The 24,175-nt window shown below is 36.6% G+C and overlaps 1 protein-coding gene across 1 annotated transcript in view; it reads right to left on the reverse strand.

The window, feature by feature from the left end:
- CNTNAP2 (contactin associated protein 2) overlaps positions 1–24,175 on the reverse strand; it is a 2,272,324-nt gene that overhangs the window by 1,314,171 nt on the left and 933,978 nt on the right. Inside the window, exon 5 of the mRNA XM_032245220.1 lies at positions 4,023–4,226. Within this exon, the coding sequence (XP_032101111.1) occupies positions 4,023–4,226 (204 nt within the window). The remainder of the gene's footprint in view (positions 1–4,022; positions 4,227–24,175) is intronic.

A 24,175-nucleotide genomic window follows, 5' to 3' on the forward strand; every position in this document is an offset into this window, starting at 1 on the left:
ACAAAGGATTCTTTTTGTCAAATACTCACCAACACTGATATGATCACTTTAAAATGTATTTACTTACTTGACAAAAATTAGTATTTTGTTATTTTATTGTACATTTTTTATAACTAGCATGGTTGAGCATTTGGTTTTCATATAATATTTTTTCTTTTATGAATTATCTTGCATAACATTTGCCCATATTTTCTCTACTGTCTTGGTATTATTATGTGGTGGTATAATTTCTTATTCATGATTGATATTAAACCAGTAATATTTGACATTTGTATTTTCCTGGGTTTTGTGTGCATTCTTTTATACTTTTTTAAAATTATGCTTTAAGTTCTGGGGTACATGTGCAGATCGTGCAGGTTTGTTACATAGATATACATGTGCCATGGTGGTGGTTTGCTGCATCCATCACCCCATCATCTACATTAGGTATTTCTCCCCAATCCCTCACCTGATGCTATTCCTCCCCTAGCCCCTCACCACCCAGGCTCCAGTGTGTGATGTTCCCCTCCCTGTGTCCATGTGTTCTCATTGTTCAACATCCACTTATGAGTTAGAATATGCAGTGTTGTGTGTGTTTTAATGTTATTTTCATTTTAATGTAAAAAATAATATTTTGCATAACTAGGTGATGAATAATTTTGTATGACTTTTCTTCTTTGTTGTAGAAGCTATTGTGTCTATCAGGTCAGATTTTTAATGTGAAAAGTTTTAGAATCAAAGGTATATCTTTAAGATGATGTATCATTACCTATAAAAATAAACTAAGTGAAGTTGCAATTTTTAGTGTAATACTGAATTTCAAAGTAAGTAAAGTTAATAAAAGTGATACAAGTCATATTCAGAAATGTTTGGACCACTCAAATTGGTAATTGGCAAATAAGTCAAACAGCCTAGAATTTTTAGCCAAGCAAGAGAAACAAGTGGGATTGGGGCCAAGATGGCTGATTAGAAGCAGCTGAGGTCTGCGGCATTCACAGAGAGGAATGAAAGAGATGAGTGAATACAGAACTTTCAACTGAAATATTCAGGTTCTCACATGGAGACTGTTGAAAGAAACAACTTCACACAAGGAGAATGGAGAAAAGCAGGATGGGGCTATGTCCTATCCAGGAACGACATGGAGCCAAGGGAATCCCCAAACCCTGCCAAGAGAAGCACTGAGTGACTATGTGACCCAGAGAAACCATGCTCCTCCCATGGATATTTGCAACTCACAGATTAGGAGATCTCCTTGTGAGCCCACGCCACCAAAGCCTTGGGTCTGACACACAGAACTGTGTGAAGTCTTGGTAGAGCAACTGTTCAGGCATGCACAGAGACATAAGAGCTTTACAAACCCCACCCTGGGATTCCCAACAAAGGTGTCTGCAACTCACGCAAGGTGGGAGGTCTGCACATACCCCTAGGAATGGGGCAGAATCCAGGGAGCTGAGCAGCATTTTTCTGCGGCTCCATTTTCATGGAACCTCACAAGATAAGGCCCACTGGCTTGGAATTTCAGCCAGTCACTGGAAACACGGCAAAGCCTGACTGAGACCAGGGGGAGCCTTTGAGAGAGGTGAGGACACCGTCTCTGCTATTTGGCCTACTGGGCCATTCCAGCCTGTGGGCTTTGGAGAGTCCAAAGGATCCAGATGAGGAGGAAGGATTTCCCGTTAGCATAACACAGTAGCTTTTCCAGATTGTGGCCAGACTGTTTCATTAAGCAGAGTCCTGATCCATTCCTCCTACTGGGTGGCAACTCCCAGCCAGGGCCCTCCAGCCACACTCACCTGCATGGCAGACCTATGATCTCTCTCTGGGATGGAGTGACCAAGGGAGGGGAGGGTTGCCACCTGGGTTGGACAATCCAGTCATTCCAGCCTGTGGGCTTTGGAGAGTCCAAGCTGATGGGGCAGAGGCAGTTCCCCACCACAACACAGCTGATTTGTTAAGAATGCCCTCTCTCACCATGACTATTCAACATAGAATTGGCTATTTTGGCCAGGGCAATCAGGCAATAGAAAGAAATAAATTTATTAAGAGAAGAAGTCAAATTATCTTTTTAGATGTCATAATCTTGTAGCTAGAAAACTTCATCATCTCAGCCCAAAAGATTTTTAAGCTGATAAGCAACTTCAGTGAAGTTTTGGGATACAAAATTAAATGTGCAAAAATCACATGTTCCTATAAACCAACAACATGCAATCAGAGAGTCAAATTATAACTAAACTTCCATTCACAATTGATAAAAATAATATAAAATACCTAGGATACAGCTAACAAGGAAAGCGAAGGATCTTATCAAGGACTAATATAAACCTCCACTCAAAGAAATCATGACACAAATAAATGGAAAAACATTTCATGCTCATGGATACAAAGGACAGGAATAATCAACATCACGATATTGGCCATTCTGCCCAAAGTAATACATAAATTCAATGCTATTCCCATTAAACTACCATGGACATTCTTCAGAGAATTTTAAAAAACTATTTTAAAATTTACATGGAATCAAAAAAGAGACTAATGACCAACATAACCCTAAGCAAAAAGAACAAAGCTGGAGGCATCCTGCTACCCAAACTCAAACTATACTGCAAGGGTGCAGTCACCAAAACAGCATGGCCCTGATGCAAACAGAAACACAGATCAATGGGACAGCCTATAGAACTCAGAAATAAGACCATACACCTACAACCATCTGATCTTCAACAAACCTGACAAAAACAAGCAATGGGGAAAGGTTTCCTAATTGAATAAATGGTGCTGGGAAAACTGGCTAGTCATATGCAAAAATTGAAACTAGACCCCTTCCTTACACCATATACAAAAATCAACTCAAGATGAATTAAAGAACTTAAATAAAAAACCCAAAGCTATGGAAACCTTGGAAGAAAATCTAGGCAATACCATTCAGGACATGGGCACAGGCAAAGATTTCATGATGGAGATACCAAAAGCAATTGCAACAAAAGAAAAAATTGACAAATGAGATATAATTAAACTAAAGCACTTATGCACAGTAAAAGAAACTATCATCAGAATGGACAGAAAACGTACAGAATGGGAAACAAATTTTGCAAACTATCCATCTTACAAATTTCTAATATCCAGCTTCTACAAGGAACTTAAACAAATTTACAAGACAAAAACAACCCTGTTGAAATGTGGGCAAAGGACATGATCAAATAATTCTCAAAAACAGATATATATGTGTCCAACAAACATGAAAAAAAAAAAAGTTCTACATCACTGATCATTAGAGAAATGCAAATCAAAACTGCAATGAGATACCATCACACAGCAGTCAAAATGACTATTCTTAAAAAGCCAAAAAACAACAGAGGCTGGTAAGGCTGCCGAGAAAAAGGAAAGCTTTTATGCTGTTGGTGGGAGTGCAAATTAGTTCAACCATTGTGGAAGACTGTGAAAATTCCTCAAAGACCTAGAGGCAGAAATACCATTTGACCTGAAAATCCCATTACTGGGTATAAACCCAAAAGAATGTAAGTCATTCTATTGTAAAGATACATCCACACGTAACTTCATTGTGGCACTACTTACAACAGCAATTTTTTCCTCAAAGAAGGCTTTCTTCACTATACATTCCAATGTTGGCCCTGTTGCCTTTCAATAGGACATATTAACCTATTCCTCTCATATTAATCTATTAAACTGGTTCATAATATTTATTATTTGAAGTCATTCCTTTTTGCTTAGTCATTTTAAAATAAGAATAATAGATGCTATATTGTCTGATTCCTCCACTAGGTCATGAACTTAATGAGCTTAAGGATCTTGTCTATTTGTTCCATGCTATATGCCAAAGTATCGTACCTTATATAGCAGAAATGTTTAATAAATATTTTTGAATGAATAGGTATTTCATTACTTACCAACTGTTATATATTAAGAATCATTGACAACAAAATATGAGCTCTTTTTATAATTTACATTTTAAAGAATTGAGCAACATGAATTTTTTCCTAATGGGAACATCCATAATGGAAAGAATAGTACCAAGAATCAGAACACACCTAAGTTTAAACTGAGGACCAGCTTGGCTTTTTTCAGTTCCAAGGTAATGTAATCTCCTTGCTGTCCTTCTCCATGCAAGATTACTCCTTCACTTTCAGAAGTCTTAAATTTCAAGGCAATGACATCTTTCAGCGTTTTCATCTTCTTGTTTCTGAATCTATATGGTAACACAACATGGCCATCAAAGTTGATAACATCAGCCCCTAAAAAAAATAATAATAACATATTAGTTGAGTCATGTATGTTACCATCCACTTCCAACAGTTGTCTGCAGAGAATAAATGGGAATTAAATAGGAGTTTTTCTTGAGAAATTGACAGTCCTCTGTTCTTATCCTAATCCTCCCTTTGATTTACTGTGTGTTTTCAAAGGAGGTTTTATTGACAGTATTGATAAAATGCTCCTAAAAGCTCTATCACTTGAACATTTTACTTTAATTATAAAATTAGTAATATAAATTCAATGGGCCATATGCTTTAAATATTAACTTGGGAATCTAGAATTTAGATCTAAAGTTTAGTCCAAAATAGTAAAAATTTTAAATCTCTAACAGATTATGAGACTTAAATGTTTTATTCCTTAATGATGATAATTCTTCATGATTTTTAAGTATATATTTCACTCAAAAAGTTTTCTTTGATGTAAGAATGAAGGCACTTGGAATGCAAGCTTTATGCTATTTTCATTTTTTCCCAATGGTTTTTGTATTTTACCACAATTTTAGTAAACCTTTTTGTAGCATTCAGAGTTTACAACCAATTGAATTTTCAGAAACTTCTCAACATTTATCCTTAGGAATCAGTCTGTCTCAAATTTCTTATTACCTCCTTGCATTTGGAATGGAGATTTGGGCAGCACTGTTAGTTTCTTTACTACATTGGACACAGATATGTTCACTTTCCATATATGAGTTCAAAGAAAAAATATCCAGCATATACTACTCCAGCAGTTCTAATTTTAGTTTTAGGGGATTAGATTAAATTAAGGAAAGTATGTAATCTTCTTAAAAAATTCAAAATTTTGTCACTGTGATCTGAAATATATGATCGTGAGGATTCATTTTATAACCACTATTTATTTCACACCAGGAATAAAAATGAGATGATATTTATTAGGCATTACTGGCAATGGGCTCTCAATTCATTGAATGATTCAAAAATGCAATGTGACCATTCAGATCAAATATTGGGTTCAAACAGAAGCTTCATTACCATTATCAAATCTTCGTGGTTAAAAATATTTTCAATAGACTATTTCTGTAAGCTTTTCATTTTTAAATCATAGAAAGCTTAGTCAAACTGAACAGCTCTAATAACTTTAGAATTACAAGCTTGGACAAAGCTAGCCTCTAGGTTTTGGGCAAGGTCTCGCTAAAGAACTCCAGAGGGAGTCATTGGAGAGAAATAACAGCCAGTTTAAAGCCTGTCAGAGAAATATTTTCTCATTTCATATCCTAGTTCTCTGGCACTTGTTTACTTCAATCACCAGCAGGAACACTTTGGTTTGCCTTATAAGTGGAGCATACCACCAGATAAATCCCTGTGGTGGCCATGGTACAGATACAAAGCTACCAGAACCACATCCAATCTTTTTTTTTTGTGTAGATTTTACCTAATTCTATAAAGGGAACTGTTGTGAATACAGTTATTTCGAATTACTTAAAATTAAATCTAAGCTTGCCTTTCAAATCATTGATGGCTTTCACATACTCTGAAACTATGCTAGTATCGCAAATATTTATGCTTTTAAATAACTTTGTACAATGTTACATTATAAAACATTCAGAAAAAAATACGACTTTAAACTTTAAGTTTTAATTCTTATAATAAGCTCTTTATTGCCCATAAAAAGACTTTCTTAATCAAAAGAGTTCTGTTCTCTGAGACTGTGAATCACAGAGGTTTATTTTAATAAGAGGGGAAAAAATCAACCATTAAATTTTGGCTTCTGCTAACACTGCAAAGCCAATTAGACTTTAGCTTAATCATACACACTGTCACAGCTGAATTTCAATGGCAATATCTTTATCATCCGCAATGAGAAATAAAGGAGAGAAAAAATGGAATCTGACTTTCAGATTTCAGGTTGAACTTATAATCCAGCAGTTAGTAGATACTTTTTGCCTTGAAAAGTGAACAAAAGAAAAACAGAAGGGAGTAAATTCTGAACTCTAGACAGTAATTTTGCAGTCAATTTCATATCGGTGACAGTTAAATAATAGACACATCATTGTTTTATAACCTTCAGCATATTTTAATTGACATAAAATATTTCTAATGCATCTCTCAGGAAGTAAATGTTCCCTGAGCTTTTACTCAGGGAACAAGAATCATCTCTTCTATACTTTCTTCTAAATCAAAACACATTTAGTTCTAGGTACAGAATAGCAATTTAGGAAAATGTTAATGTATTTCTGTCTTACTTTTAGAGCAATGAGAAAACGTGACAGAAAAGATAAAGATGGTTTGTTTTTTTTTTTTTTCAGACAATCCTAAGATATTAATAAAAACAGGAAGGAAAGCTACTCATGTAGACCAAGTCTAAGTAGTCAGGGTCAGCTGGGAACAGAATGGCCTGCAAACTAGATTGCTCACAAAGAAAAACAAAAAGTGTAAATGTATTTTCCCACCTATTTATCCATCTATCTAAAACAAAATTAAAAGTTATTTTTCTTTGAATGGGTTAAATGCTTCCAAAATATCAGCATGTCCTCTTGTGGATATAAGCTTAGAGCTGGCTTGAAAATTATAAAATTTCTGGAAAGAATCTATGATATGTAATATGCACTTTAACACATATCCTGTACTATTCAAAAAGTATGGGATATTCTACAATAATGTAAAGAACATCCATCACCATTTAGCTCTGTTTCCTACAAAAATACATTAAAGTTTCATATGACATCTAATAACGCTTTGTGCTTATTTGGGGACAAGCCACTTCTTTCTTCTATTATTCTGATTGCTTATCACTCCCTAGAATTAAGTTTTCTATGCAGTGATTAAATATGTATGGTTGAACTGTTTAAGCAATCTGAAGAATAATGGCTACTCAAAAAGTGAATGCAAAATCATAGTGTTTCCACAATTTTGTTCCTAACAATAGCTCAGCAAGCTGGTAATATGCCCAATTCATCAAATCGTCACGGTAGAAAAGGGTTTTTCAAAACCATTTTATTGTTTCTTAGTTTTTAACTTGTAAATCTGAATAAGATATTTTGAAGTGTTCATCATAAGAAGTTTTTAATATTTAAATTTTATGTTTAATATTTTACTTTTAAAAGATATCTTTGCTATATATTTTATTACAAACTATGTTTATTGCTCTAAAGAAATTAAACAATACAGAAATATAGAAAGTAGAAAGTAAATCCCAACCACAAGAAATCACCAGTGTTCATGGGTCCTTAGTTGGTGCATATCCTAGATGTTATATATTTATCTATATATCTGCCCAGCTATCTAAGGTATGGAATAATTAATACACACACACATGCACACACACACACAAACACACACACATATGTACATACATATATATGTATGGATATACATATATATACATATTCCATACATATATGGAATAATTCATACACACACACACACACACACACACACACACACATATATATGTAAAAGGGAGGGGGAAAGGGAGAAGAATAAGCAGAGTGGAAATTGGAGAGGGAGAATTTTATTTCATTTAATCTTGGTCCAAAATGTACAATAGCAGCTTGAGTTTGAGGTGATATAATATTTATAGTGTAGGGAAATTGGATGTTTTAGTTAATTAAAATGTTTTATTGATCTTGATAAAAGTCCTTATAAAAGTGAGAATATATATAATTTGAAACTGTAATTTGTTTATTTATTGGAAAAAAAAAGTATTTTAATGTAACACAGCAATAAATAAGGATTCAAAAGTTACTTTTAATACCGTTTCCCCATGAAATTTTTTTCAGTTACTTTTATAGGCGCTCTAAAAGAAACAAAAAATATTAAAGAAAAAAAATTTAAAAGGCATTATTTCATTTTTCTGAAATAACCAATGATAATATACTGTTTCTGATTATTTCAAATTGTATATACAGAATCTTTACATATGTACATAGATAAAGATATGGATAATACTATATACAGTTTTGTTCTTGGTTTTTGGTATTGTACATTATTCTTTTTAAAACTTATCATTCTGTTTTCCAAAAAAGGATTTTGATGAGCTAAAAATATATCATCATTTAAGTGTACAACTTCTTCAATAAAAATTGTGGTCGAAGTTTGTTTTTATTTTCATAAATAAACTTTTTATTTCAGAAAAATTTTAGATTTAGAGAAAAGTCAGAAAGATAGTTGGGAAGATAGAGTTCCCATACCTTTCACCCAGCTTCCTCTAAGACTAACATTTTACATAACCTGGTACACCTGTCAAAACTAAAATACTAAGTTAAGTAAAGTGGTATTAACTAAAATACAGATTATACTTGGATTTCACCAGTGTTTCACTAATGCTTTTTTGTTCCTTTTTCAGGACTTAATCCAGGATCTCCCATTGCATTTAGTTATGATGCCTTCCTAGTCACTTCTAATCTGTGATAGTTCCCAATTCTTTCCTTGTCTATCATAACTTTGACCCTCTAGTAGAGTACCAGCCAAGTATTTTGTAGAATCTTTCTCAGTTTGGATTTGTCTGATGTTTTCTTAGGACTAGACTGGCATATTGAAATTTGAGGGGAATATCACAGTTATAGAATCATATATCTCAAATATATATAATTTTTATTTTTAATTATATAATAATGTATATTAGATAACTGAAAAATATATATAAAATAGATTTTTAATTAGAGAAAAAAGGAAACAAATTAAAGACATTCTTTTTTTAAAAAATAATAATTAAAAACTGGTAAATTTGGAGGTTTATATTTTGTGATGAAGGCATATATATTTCACAAATACATATAAAGCATATAAATAGAAAAAAATAGTAAAAATGTATATTAACCAGTTAGTACAGAATCTAATATTACATAATTTATGCAAATAAATACCAAATCACTTTGAGAGTAAACGTATTTTATATCTGAAACTGTAGTTTAAGAATGCTAGAGGGTAGAATTTGCTTATTTTGCAAACTCCACACACATGCAAATCTATGTATTTTTTTATTGTCATATGTCAGTATTTTAGATACACTGATCATTCTTACAAAATTGATGACTCCATCTTCACTTCTTCTCTATTCGCCCAGCTTTATTCATTTTTATAGCATTGATCTCTGCCTGATATATTGATGATATGTTTGAACATTTATAGCATATCTCCTCTGAGACTTTGTTTTGTTCCATTCTAAAGCTCAGAACTTAAAAGGTGCCTGAAAACAGTCAATGTTCATTAAATATTTGTTGAATGTTTGAATGTTGTCACTCATATTTCAATTAATTGGATTAAATTATAATAAACACTATTATTTCATACTTCATTAAAAAATAAGAGTTACTAGATTGGAAGAAATTTCAAGACTCTTTCTGATCCATCTTGGTGCTACAACTACAAATATATTTGAAGTTTCAAGAGTCAGATAAAAAGATTGGTAATATTAGGCCACTTCTGGGGGGTTGTGGTGGTAGGCAAGAATGTATTGCATTATTTTGAATTGACTCAGTCCTAGAACAGACACAACTCTGGTGGACCCTCTCATTCCACCTACACATTGCTTCCATCTGAATACTTTCTTTCTTCTAATCTGCTGCTTTTCTTTGTTTCAATGTATCTGTGATCTAAACCTAAACAGTTAAAATAGATTTGAAAATTTCAGTATAGCTAATTTAGAGTAATAGTAGCAAATTAGCCTTCTCCAAATCCTTTAAAAGTGATCTAGAGATAGAATCTGAAAACCACTTCTACTTTGAAAAAAAATTGAAAAGAAAAACCCTCAAGGCTCTTCTTTCCTGAAGGCCAGCATCTCACATTTTGTTCAACATTTCTGTTTAAAATGTGTTGCTTTGCCCTTCATTGCTTGACATCTCCTAGGACAATGACCACGATATCAGAAGACATTGATTTCATTTTTGCATACCATTTAGATTCCAGTTCAGTAACTTGGAGGACTAGCCCATATGGATGTTCCACAGGCATCTCTCACTCTTCCTGCTCAACAGATAATTCTTCCTCTGAGCCCCACTGTGTTCATCATATCCACTATCCAGTCACTCAAATCAAAGTCAGAGACCTGGAACTTTCTTGAGCTTCATTTTGTTGTTGTTGTTGTTGTTGTTTTGTTGTTTAACCTACCCACACTTAGACTGTTCCAAGACCTGTGAAATATAGATCTTTGTGCAGTGGCAGTATCATAGCCAATGAGGTTTATTTGAGGTGCAATGATTAATTGATATTTAGCATTTTGATATTTGTAAAACTCATAGTTTACTTCTACATGTGCTACCATAAGCCTACCATTACCTCACATGTTGCCTATTGTATTAACATTGTTAAATGACCAATTCTCATCCTTTGGTCTTATTTCTCTTAAATCTAACTCATAGTAACACAAGGCAAAATGGTCGTTTCCTGGCAAAGTCCCCACCCTTAAGCTTGCAAACTGCTGTGCTAAATGAGAACAGTTATTCTTGTTTTCTAGCCCAGTTTTTGCTTTTTTCAAAACCACCCTGGTCCGCCATGCTCCCCATCCTATACCCATAAACATCCCAAACCCCAGGCTCCATGAACAGACAAGCAATAGAATAGAACAGCGGCACAGCATAGAAACAGAGAAGAGAGGAAGCATCTATACATCAAGAAGAATTTGGCTGGGGACAGATAGGAGACTGGCCATGGAATGGTTGAACTCCAGGGGAAGATCATCTTCCTACTCCATCTGCTTTCCAGCTCCCCACCCATCCTGCAGAGAGCCACCTCCATCACTCAGTAAAATCCCTACATTCACCATCCTTCAAGTCCATGTGACCTGATTCTTCCTGAATGTCTGACAAGGACCTGGGTGCCAAGAGGACAGGGTATAGAGGCTGTCGCCCCTACTCTCCATTGAACTGGTTAACACTTAGCCATCCACAGGCGGCAAAGCTAAAAGAGCATTGTAACACCCCTAGACACTACCATGGCACCAGAGCCCAAAACTGCTGGCTAGGGATCACCTGCATGCTCCTCCTCCTAAAAGGGGTTTGAGCTGAGAAAACAAGCCGCACCCCTGTTGCAAGTTCTATGAAGGGGTCCAGAGAACTCTCCCATCTTAAAACCATCACACAGAAGCTGAAATGACCTTTGTGAAATAAATTCTTTTGCACAAAAGATCAAAATCCAGGTAATTCAGTGTGGCCTATGCCACCCTCAGTGATACAGCTCCTGCCTTCCTGACCAGGCTTATTTTTAGTTCCATCTTTCTTTTTATGTGCTAATGATGGCAAATGGACTGAATTAATCACAGTCTTCACACAGTACCTTTCCTCAGGCCAAGACCACTTTCTTCAATGAGCAGCCATTTCTTCTTATTCTAATTTACTTTTAGGCATCTTCTAAGACTCAGATAAGCCTCACCACTAGAAAGCTTGCCTGTGTGAAGCAGCTTTGGCCCATTGTCCCCTAGCTCCTTGCATACTTTTATCATATTACTTCTCATGTTATATTGAGGTTATCTTATGGGTCCAATTTTTCCTGTGGACTTGGGGCTCTGCTAGGATACAGGCTTTGTATTGTTCAATTTTGGATCCGTGGCAGCATAAACAGTGCCTAAACTGATTGAAACACATTTATGTTTGAAACAAGGCCAAAGGAGAATTCCACTGTGTTATTATTTCTCTTCTAAACTATGCCTGCCAGTGTGCAGCTGACTTTCTAAGAGTATAGGATTATACATGATTTAATGGTATACAACTCTTAGAACTATGAGTGTCCAATATGAATAAATGGTTTTAAGCATAACATGCTTTTATTATACTTAGAATGGAGTTATTTGTTTATAAGTCAAAAGCCAAAACATTGAATTCCTGTACGAGTTTAAATGCAAAATATATAATTTCCTTTTAATTGAATGAATTAATGAGAAACTTGCATATTCTAAGATTAAAGTTACTAAGTTTTAAATACTTTTTAAAGCAGTCATTGTATGCTAACCTGAAGTAATTATTGATTTTCAGAGTTAACATCAAGTGACTTCTACAAATTTTATTTTTAAATTTTGAATTAGGGGATTTGGTGTGGCCTCTGTCTCTCACCGCAGCCAGAGTTCTAGGTCTCTGTGGCCTTGTGACCTGCAGATATTGGGAGATCACAGCTGAGATGCCAGAACCCCCTGGAAGCCGAGAAATGTAGAGACAGAATTTCTTCATGTTGGCCAGATTGGTCTCAAGCTCCTGACCTCAGATGATCTCTCTGCCACACCTTCCCAAAGTGCTGAGATCAATGGATTTATTTATAAGATTATATTTAAGATTACTGAGGCAGACCACCATTACTGAGGCAGTTCTAACTGTACCTCTGTAAACAAAACCACAAGGAAGTTTACACAGCAGCCGGGCAGAGCCTGCAGCAGCTCAGCAACACCTCTACTGGCAGACTGTAACTAGACTACTTCCTTGCTGGGGCAGGGCATCTATGAAAAAAGGCAGAAGCATGTCAGGAACTTGTAAGTAAAGCCCCACTTTCCCAGGACAGACCACCTGGGAAAAGAGGTGGTTATGAGCTGCACCACAGAAGACTTAAACGTATCTGCCCAGCAGCTCTGAAGGGAACAACAGAGCTCCCAGCACAGCACTTGAGCTCTGATAAGGGACAGACTGTCTCCTCAAGCAGCTCCCAAACGTGCATATATCCAAAGAGGCACCTCATAAAGGAAAGCTCTTGCCTACATCTGGCGGGTACCCTCCCGGGACGAGGATAACAGAAGAAGAAATTAGCAGCAACCCTTACTGTTCTGCAGCCCCTGCAGGTGATTCCCAGGCAAGCAGGGTCTGGAGTGAACCTCCAGCAATCCTGCAGCAGAGGGGCCAGACTGTTAGAAGGAAAACTAAAAAACAGAAAGAAATAGTGTCAACACCAACAAAACGGATGTCCACCCAGAGAACCCATCCAAAAGTCACCAAGTACAAAGACCATAGTTAGATAAATCCATGAAGATGGGAAGAAACCAGCAAAAAAAGGATGAAAGCACCAAAAACCAGAATGCATCCCCTCCTCCAAGGGATCACAACTGCTCGCCAGCAAGAGAACAAAGCTGGATGGAGAATGAGTCTGGTGAATTGACAGAAACTGGCTTCAGAAGGTGGGTAATAAGAAACTTCTTTAACTAAAAGAACATGTTCTAACCCAATGCAAAGAAACTAAGAACCTTGAAAAAAGGTTGGAGGAAATGCTAACTAAAATAACCAGCTTAGAGAAGAACATAAACAACTTGATGGAGCTGAAAAACACAGCACGAGAACTTTGCAAAGCATACACAAGTTTCAATAGCCGAATCAGCCAAGCAGAAGAAAGGATATCAGAGATTGAAGATCAACTCAGTGCAATAAAATGAGGAGGCAAGATTAGGGAAAAAAGAGTGAAAAGAAATGAACAAAGCCTCAAAGAAATATGGGATTATGTGAAAAGGCCTAATCTACGTTTGATAGGTGTACCTAAATGGAATAGGGAGAATGAATCCAAGCTGGAAAACACTCCTCAGAATATTATCCAAAAGAAATTCCCCAAACTAGCAAGGCAAGCCAACATTCAAGTCCAGGAAATACAGAGATCACCACAAAGATATTCCTCAAGAAAACCCCAAGGCACTAATCATCAGATACACCAGGGTTGCAATGAAGGAAAAAATGCTAAGGGCAGCCAGAGAGAAAGGTCGTGTTATCCACAAAGGGAAGCCCATCAGACTCACAGCAGTTCTCTTGGCAGAAACCCTACAAGCCAGAAGAGGGTAGGGGCCAATATTCAACATCCTTAAAGAAAATAACTTGAAACCTAGAATTTCATATCCAGCCAAACTAAGCTTCATAAGCAAAGGAGAAATAAAATCCTTTATGGATGAGCAACTGCAGAGAGATTTCATCACCACCAGGCCTGTCTTATAAGAGCTCCAGAAAGAAGCACTAAACATAGAAAGGAATAACCAGTACCAGCCCCTCCAAAAATGTGCCAGATGGTACAGACCATCGACACAATGAAGAAACTGTGTCTTCTAAAGGGCAAAACAACCAGCTAGCATCAAAATGGCAGGATTGAATTCATACATAACAATATTAACCTTATATGTAAATGGGCTAAATGCCCCAATCAAAAGACACAGACTGGCAAATTGGATAAAAAGTCAAGACCCATCAGAGTGCTGTATCCAGAAAACCCATCTCACATGCAAGGACACACATAGACTCAAAGGGATGGAGGAAGATTTACCAAGCAAATGGAGAGCAAAGAAAAGCAGGAGTTGCAGTACTAGTCTCTGATAAAATGGACTTTAAACCAACAAAGATCAAAAGAGACAAAGAAGGGCATTACATAATGGTAAAAGGATCAAGGTAACAAGAAGAGCTAATTATTCTAAATATATGTGCACCCAATACAGGAGCACCCAGGTACATAATGCAAGTTCTTAATGACCTACAAAGAGACTTAGATTCCCACACAATAATAATGGGAGACTTTACACTCCACTATCAATATTAGACAGATCAAAGAGACAGAAAATTAACAATGAAATCCAGGATTTGAACTCAGATCTGGAGCAAGTGGACCGAATAGACATCTGCAGAACTCTCTACCCCAAATTTACAGACTATACATTCTTCTCAGCACCACATTGCACCTACTCTAAAATTGATCACATAATTGGAAGTAAATCACTCCTCAGCAAATGCAAAAAAACAGAAATAATAACGGCCAGTCTCTCAGACCACAATGCAATCAAATTAGAACTCAGGCTTAAGAAACTAACTCAAACTGTACAACTTCATGGAAACTGAACAACTGGCTCCTGAATGTCCACTGGATAAACAATGAAATGAAGGTAGAAATAAAGATGTTCTTCAAAACCAATGAGAATGAAGACGCGATGTACCAGAATCTCTGGGACACATTTAAAGCAGTGTCTAGAGGGAAATTTATAGCACTAAATGCCCACATGAGAAGTGAGGAAAGATCTAAAATCAACACCCTATCATCAAAATTGAAAGAGTTAGAGAAGCAAGATAAAAAAACTCAAAAACTTCCAGAAGACAAGAAATAACTAAGATCAGAGAAGAACTGAAGGAGATAGAGGAAAAAAAAATTCTTCAAAAAATCAGTGAATCAAGGAGCTGATTTTTAAAAAGATGAACAAAATAGATAGACTGCTAAACAAATTAATAAAAAAGAGAGAATAATCAATTAGATGCAATAAAAAACAATAAAGAGGATATCACCACCGATTCCACAGAAATACAAACTACTATCAGAGATTACTACAAACAACTCTATGCACATAAACCAGTAAACCTGGAAGAAATGGATAAATTCCTGGACACTTGCACCGTCCTAAGCCTAAACCAGGAAGAAATTGAAACCCTGAATAGACCAATAAGAAGGTCTGAAATTGAGGCAGCAATTAATAGCCTACCAACTAAAAAAAGTCTAGGTCCAGACAGCTTCACAGCCAAATTCTACCAGACATACAAAGAGGAGCTGGTACCACTCCTTCTGAAACTATTCCAAACAATCCAAAAGAGGGAATCCTTCCCAGAGCATTTTATGAGAACAACATCATCCTGATACTGAAGCCTGGCGGAGACTCAACAAAAAAAGAAAACTTCAGGCCAATATCCATGATAAACATAGATGCAAAAATCTTCAACAAAATATTAGCAAACCGATTGCAACAGCATATCAAAAAGCTTATCCATCATGATCAAGTAGGCTTTATCCTGGGGATGGATGCAAGGCTGGTTCAACATACTCAAGTCTATAAATGTAATCCACCACATAAACAGAACCAAAGACCAAAACCACATGATCATCTAAATAGGTGCAGAGAAGTCCTTCAACAAAATTCAACAGTGCTTTATGCTAAAAACTCTCAATAAACTAGGTATCAGCGAAACATATCTCAAAATAATAAAAGCTATTTACGACAAACACACAGCCAATATCATATTGAATGGGCAAAAACTGGAAGCATTTCCTTTGAAATCTGGCACTAGACAAGGGTGCCCTCTCTCACCACTCCTATTCGATATAGTATTGGAAATTTTAGCCAGAGCAATCAGGGAAGAAAAAGAAATAAAGGGTATTCAATTAGGAAAGGAGGAAGTCAAATTGTCTCTGTTTGCAGACAACATGATTGTGTATTTAGAAGACTCCATCGTCTCAGCTCCAAATCACCTGAAACTGATATGCAACTTCAGCAAAGTCTCAGGATACAAAATCAATGTGCAGAAACCACAAGCATTCCTATACATTAATAACAGACTAACAGAGAGCCAAATCAAGAGTGAACTCACATTCATAATTGCTACAAAGATAATAAAATACCTAGGAATAAAACTAACAAAGGATGTAAAGGACCGCTTCAAGGAGAACTACAAACCACTGCTCAAGGAAATGAGAGAGGACACAAAGAGATGGAAAAACATTCCATGCTTATGGTTAGGAAGAATCAATATCATGAAAATGGCCATGCTGTCCCAAGTAATTTACATATTCAATGCTATCCTCATCAAGCTACCAATGACCCACTTCACAGAACTGGAAAAAACTACCTTAAACTTCATATGGAACCAAAAGAGAGCCTGCATAGCCAAGACAATCCTAAGCAAAAAAGAACAAAGCTGGAGGCATCATGCTACCGGACTTCAAACTATACTACAAGGTTACAGTAATCAAAACAGCATGGTACTGGTACCAAAACAGAGACATAGACCAATGGAACAGAACGGAGGCCTCAGAGGCAATGCCACATATCTATAACCATCTGATCTTTGACAAACCTGACAAAAACAAGCAATGGGGAAAGGATTCCCTGTTTAATAAATGGTATTGGGATAACTGGCTGACCATGTGCAGAAAGCAGAAACTGGACCCCTTCCTGACACCTTACACTAAAATTAACTCCAGATGGATTAAAGACTTATGCATAAGACCTAACACCATAAAACCCTAGAAGAAAACCTAGGCAAAACCATTCAGGACATAGGCATAGGCAAGGACTTCATGACTAAAATGTCAAGAGCAATGGCAACAAAAGTCAAAATAGGCAAATGGGGTCTAATTAAACACCAGAGCTTCTGCACAGCAAAAGAAACAATCATTAGAGTGAAGCAGCAACCAACAGAATGGGAAAAAATTTTTGCCATCTACCCATCAGGCAAAGGGCTATTATCCAGAGTCTACAAACAACTAAATAGATTTACAAGAAAAAAAACAAACAAGCCCGTTCAAAAGTGAGCAAAGGATATGAATAGACATCTTTCAAAAAAGACATATATGAGGCCAACAAATACAGGAAAAAAATGTTCATCATCACTGGTCATTAGAGAAATGCAAATCAAAACTACATTGAGATACCAACTCACACCAGTTAGAATAGCGATCATTAAAAATCTGGAGACAACAGATGCTGGAGAGGATGTGGAGGAATAGGAATGCTTTTACACTATTGGTGGGAGTGTAAATTAGTTGAATCATTGTGGAAGACAGTGTGGCAATTCCTTAGGGATCTAAAAATAGAAATTCCATTTGACCCAGCAATCTAATTACTGTGTATATACCCAAAGGATTATAAATTGTTCTATTATAAAGACACATGCACACATATGTTCATAGTGGCGCTGTTTAAAATAGCAAAGACCTGGAACCAACCCAAATGCCCATCGATGATTGACTGGACAAGGAAAATGTGGCACATATACACCATGGAACACTATGCAGCTATAAAAAAGGATGAATTCATGTCTTTTGTAGGGACATGGTTGAAACTGGAAACCATCATTCTTAGCAAACTGACACAAGAACAGAAAATCAGACACCACATGTTCTCACTCATAGGCTGGTGTTGAACAATGAGAACACATGGACACAGGGGGGGAGCCTCACACACTGGGGTCTGTTGGTAGGGGATAGAGGAGGGACAGTAGGGGTTGGGGAGGTTGGGGAGAGATAACATGGGGAGAAATGCCAGATATAGGTGACGGTGGGGATGGAGGCAGCAAACGACCTTGCCATGTATGTACTTATGCAACAATCCTGTATGATCCGCACATGTACCCCAGAACCTAAAGTACAATAAAAAAAATTTTTTAAGTGTTTTTGAAGTAATCTACAGAAATTGTAAATATGATAAACCACCTAATCATCTGGTTGTTCCATTGAATCAAAGAAAGACAAAGGAAAATATTAGTAATTTTTTGAAGTTATTAGATATCATATTATTCAACCCGAAGAGACAAAAAAGCCAACTGATGTACTCTATGCTTTTCAAAATGGACATTCACACACACACACACACACACACACACACGCACACACACCTATATTCTGTCCTCCCTCTCAGACACTCATGACCCACAGGACATCAGAAAATCAGAGTCATCTATTTCTAAGCAGGGTTATAGCTCTCATATATCTCATAATGCAGAAATAATAAGCAATTTCTGAAAAGTAGCATAAATCCATTTGTAGTAAATCCATGTGGAAGCTGTTTTTATTTATTTTTGTAAATCAAAAAGTCAAATGAATTAGATTCGCCTTCTCTGTGATAATATTGCTGTTTACGGAAAATAGCTCAATAATTTTTGACCGCAGAAAATTTATTTATTTTTTGCTAGGGAAAAAACTATCTAGAATTATAAAACCTAAGTCAATGTTACACAGATGAGGAAAGAAACCAGACATCAAGAAACTCCTCAGAATATCTTTTGATTTAAATTATTCCCAACATTTATTTCAGAATTTTTAAAATCTCTGTTCAGTTCACCTTCAAGTTCCATAAAACATCATTGTCAGTCTTCTTTCCAGATTTTGATACTACATGGGTTAAAAATAGCAGTTTGGTTGCAAATAGAGAAAAGGAACTTGTTTTGAAGCACTCTTTTCATAGCAATTTATACAGCACTGGAACTGAGGAAAAAAATCAATTATCCCTATGCATATAGGGAGGATGGTAGCTGTAGAGGGTCAGAACGGGGGTAATGGCAGCCAACCGTGTCATTTCTTGAAGCTGCCCTGGCTTCAGTTTTCTGTCTGTCCTCACCATGTTGTTTACTCTCTATGCTCCAATGCTTTGACATCTGGGGACTTGCTGACCCTAGAGGGAATGCCCTTCCCAGGGTTAGCCAGTTTCTAGAGATAGTAAACACATTTTCCAAATATAAAACAATAAATCCAGAGTCCATACCGCAACTGCTTCCTTTATCCAGCTTTCTCTGTTTTGAGCCATTACCTATCTTCCCTAACCCTCCCAGGGTCAGGTACAAGACAGCTAGGATCAGTCTCTATGCCCTAGAGCCCACTGCAATTATTCAAGCTAGCCAGACCTAAGCTTGCTTACCCTGCTGCACCCATTCCTTCCCATGGAAACTACAATAAAGGATCTTGCCTATGGATCCCTCTTGCCCTCTGCCTCCTGACAGAGCCTGGTGCTTCCCTGAGCTCCCTACCTCCTGACTTACACCCTGTGGCATGGCCTGCCCCCTGCTGTTGGGAACTGTGAGTAATAAAATATTAGGTATCTTTTCATGGTAGGTGTTTTCTGGTATGTTGGCCTTACTACGCCTCAAGTTTTCTACTAATAAACTATATTAAAAAACACTCTGTACAGAAAATTCTTTTATTATATCTTATAAAACAAGTGAAAAATCAGTTTTGATCAAATGAAAGTCTAAGAATTGTTGGCAAAAGTTATTCCATAGATCTGCAAAAAAGCTCCTTTAAAGCAAATTTTAGAAGCCATTATTAAATGTGTGAGATCAACTTCTGCACTCTGAAATATCTTCCACATTCATAACGTTGTGTCAAGACTGTGGGGTTGTGGAAGTAACGGGGTGAGTTAAAAAAATAAAACAACAATACACGAGCTTTCCTGTGAAACAAGAATTAAGACTAAGCAAGATAAATTCAGACAGATAGGGGAATAGCACATTCAACTGTTCTAAAAGAGTTCAATTTTGTGTGACTTTACTATATAAGGCTCACAGTTCATGTGCAGGGTGAGAATTGGAAGATTAAAGTCTTAATGTGGCCTGTGGGAGCTGAGAGTCTGTGTGTGTAATGATAGTATTCTAAGTGGAAAATGCAAGTCCAGGTTTGCATTGGAAAGATAACTCCTGTCCTGGTGAGGGAGAGGTGGAAGGGTAAGGAGGGGGTCCCGAGACAGAGAGAACAAAGATCCAGCCTCAAAGGAGCTGATGTTCTTATAGTGTTGACAACAGTTATGCAAAGCCAGAATTCAGAAGACAGCTATGTCATTAAAGGATGCAAAGCATTCTGATGATGCATTTGCTACCCAGAATTTCAAAGCAGTTAAGGCTTTTATACTGGCTGAAGAATTTCAGATCAATATTTACAGTTATAGCTGACTCCAGGTATATGATAAATCCAGTATTACAAAGCCTCAGAACTTAACATGAAATTGACACTACCCTGAAAACAAAAACAAAATGTGAAAAATTCCTCTTTGAAACATGCTAAATATTCAAATTCATTTTCCCACCATCTTAATTTTTAGGCAGAATCTTAGTTTGTTACTTTTTTTAGCTATCTAAAATTTCTATGCTCTATTTTTTTCAAATTCATCTCATATGCTTTGGCTCTGTTTCTCCACCCAAATCTCATCTTGAATTGTACTCCCATAATTCCCAGGTGTTGTGGGAGGGATCTAGTGGGAGATAATTGAATTATGGAGATGGTTTCCTCCGTACTGTTCTCATGGGAGTGAATAAGTCTCATAAGATCTGATGGCTTGATAAGGGGAAACCCATTTCAATTGGCTCCTATTCTCTCTCTTGCTGCTGCCATGTAAGAAGGGCCTTTCGCCTTCCACCATGATTGTGAGGCCTCCCTAGCCAGGTGGAATTTTAAGTCCGTTAAACCTCTTTCTTTTGTAAAGTACGTAGCGTTGGGTATATCTTTACCAGCAGCAAGAAAATGAACTAATACATTATCCATCCATCCATATAACCACCCATCCACACATATGTACATGAAAAACACCACTACTTTAAAAACGTTAAATCATTATTGCTCTGGACTATATACGTTCATCAACAACTCCCACAATTTTTCCAGACAAGTAGCCATATGTAATAAGTGATTAGTAAAAAATGTCATTTTTATTTATTTTACTTTCTGTGCTTTCCTGAAAGCTAAATTTGTTGGTACAAATGATTTTCTCTTCTTTGCAAGAGATCAGGAAATATGCATGCAGTACCCTTTGAGTTTATGCATGTGGTGCAATGCATTACAACAATTCTTTATTTTTGTTTTGATTTCACATACCTTTGGGTGAAAATTTTACCTCAACCGTAAAATTGGCTTACTGAAGCTCAAAAGGTACACATGTTGTGAGATAATGTGCTCTCTCCTCTCTGCTAGAGCAGTTGGGTCCTGTCTAGTAAAACACTAAATGGTACTCTCGTGGTCTGCTCGTGAACACACCTCAGTGACTTGGGCATTGGAGGGAATCTGATTCACTGTGAACTTGGGTGCTGTCCATTACTACATGACACCTGCACGCTCACTGGGGCTACGATGAACAGGTTGAATTAATTTATTTTCATAAATGAGCAATGCTCGCACCACTTGTGTAGGGAACCAGTCCTGACAGAGATAAGATGATTTGAAGCACCTAAAATTTGAAGTCATGACTTCAATACTCAGCGAAGACAAGCAGTTTATACAAAAGTTTGATGCTGGCTGGTTATAAAAATCATGTGTTCTTCTATTGGCCTTTTACTTTCTTACTTTTGATAGTGATATGGGTGAGACATATATCCCTGGTTAGAAAATCAACCAAAAAAGAGATGCTAATGAAGAAATTAAAAGCTCGGCCATGATCACAGAGAATTAATAGTGTTTGGGAAATGTTGTGGATATAAAGGGGCAGTCCCTATTCACATGAAGGTAACTTACGATATGCAGGAATGCTGGTGCCATTCAAACAATACATTTTCAAGGAAGGCCAGAAATTCAAAATTTTAATTTAAGTGCTCTAATTTAAATGTTCAACAGTTGATTTGGAGTTGTATTACGCAGAGGCTGCTAGCTAATAACCCATAGGTAGGTCTTCTTGGCCACATATCTCTTTAAAATGTCAAAATACAAGACTGCATGGATCATAATAAATATGAAACAATAAGTCTACTAATAATTACATCCTAATTTACCTGTGAATAACCAGTACATATCTACATGTGTTTTTATTTTTAAAAAGGTAAATTTTATAGGAAACAACATGATCAATGCTACATCAGTAGACGGTACACAGTTAAGAAAAAAAATGTTAATGCAAATAAAAGAAGATGATTCACTTCCCCTTTTTAAGAGGGGTCCAAAGGGGTCCTGTGTCAAGACGCATATGAAGGGAGAAGCTGCCTATTGTATTGCCATTGCTGCTGCTAAAGGAACTGAAGGAAGGGTGAGCTTGACAGGAGCAAGAACCTCCACATTTGAGATAAAAGATAATTATTTAATTAATAGTAGCTCATCAAGTGTTGTTAATAACAACTAAGTAAACCAGGAGCCGGTTTTGGGAAGATGTACTGAAATAAAATGGAAATTATTTTTCTGTCTCGTTTCTGTAGCTTGGTAAGGTATACAATTATTAAATGAAGGAAGAATCAATAACCAATATTGTAGTGATGTCAGATTCAAAAGAAAAGAAAAACAATGAAAGACAAGGAAACTACATACATCTAACCCTTATTGAGATTTGAAAGAAGAGAACGTTCTAAAAAGAAAGTATATAAAAATTTTACAAAGATTTCACTAACTGCTATGTTTTGAATGTTTGTATCCTCCCAAAATTCCTATGTTAAAAAGTTTTTCGTAATGTTACAGTGTTAGGAGGTGGATTTTGGGGATGTGATTAGGTTATGACGGTGGAGCCCTCATGAATGAGATTTGCTCTCTTTTAAAAGCTGCCCCAGAGGCCAGGCGTGGTGGCTCATGTCTGTAATTCCAGCACTTTGGGAGGCTGAGGTGGGCAGATTATTTGAGATAAGCCGTATGAGTCCAGCCTGACCAATATGGTGGAAACCTCATCACTACTGAAAATACAAAAAAACTAGCCATGCATGGTGGTGCATGCCTGTAGTCCCAGCTACTCGAGAGGCTGAGGCAGGAGAATAGATTGAACCCAGGAGGCAGAGGTTGCAGTGACAGAGCAAGACTTCATCTCAAAAAACAAAAACAAAGATGCCCCAGAAAGATGCCTAGCCCTTGCCCACAGCAAGAAGGCAGCATCTACGAACCAGAAAGATACAAAATCTGTTTGCACCTCGATTTTGGACTTCTTGGCTATAAGAACTTGCAAAAATAAATTTATGTTATTTATAAGCTATTTAGTTTATATTATTTCGTTATAGCAACCCAAACAGACTAAGACAGAACATTGCTACTGGAGTAGAGCCCTGCTGCAGCACATACTAAAAATATAGGATCATTTTTGGAGCACAGCAATGGGTAGAGGCTGGAAGACTTATGAAGTTCTAGCTTATAAAAAAAAGATAAAAGGCTACATTGCTCTGAATAGATTTTTAAGGGTAATTCTGGTGAGGGCATAGGAAGAAAGGAGAAGTATAGAGAAAACCTCAATCTTCTAAAGTATACCTAAGTGGCCATGAGCAGAATGTTGATAGAAATATTGGTGTGAGAGGCCATTCTGATGAGATCTCAGACAGAAATGAGGATATGGATATGATGATATGGAAAACAGGAGGAAAAGCGATTTTTGTCATAAAGTGGCAACAAACTTGTCTGAATTGTTCTTGCATTCTAGGATTTTGTGGAAGATGAAGCTTGTAGATGATGAAATTGGATATTTGGCTGAGGGAATTTCTGAGCAAAATGTTGAAGATGCGGCTTGCCTTCTCTGCAAAGGTTAAAGAAAGACAGAGATACAATGTAAAGATGGAGTTGTTAAAAGAGGAAGCAAAACTAAAATGTGGAAAATTCTCAGCCTATCCATACTA

The sequence above is a fragment of the Sapajus apella genome, unplaced genomic scaffold, assembly GCF_009761245.1.
Source record: "Sapajus apella isolate SASKATOON/1434 unplaced genomic scaffold, GSC_monkey_1.0 scaffold56, whole genome shotgun sequence".
NCBI lineage: Eukaryota > Metazoa > Chordata > Mammalia > Primates > Cebidae > Sapajus > Sapajus apella.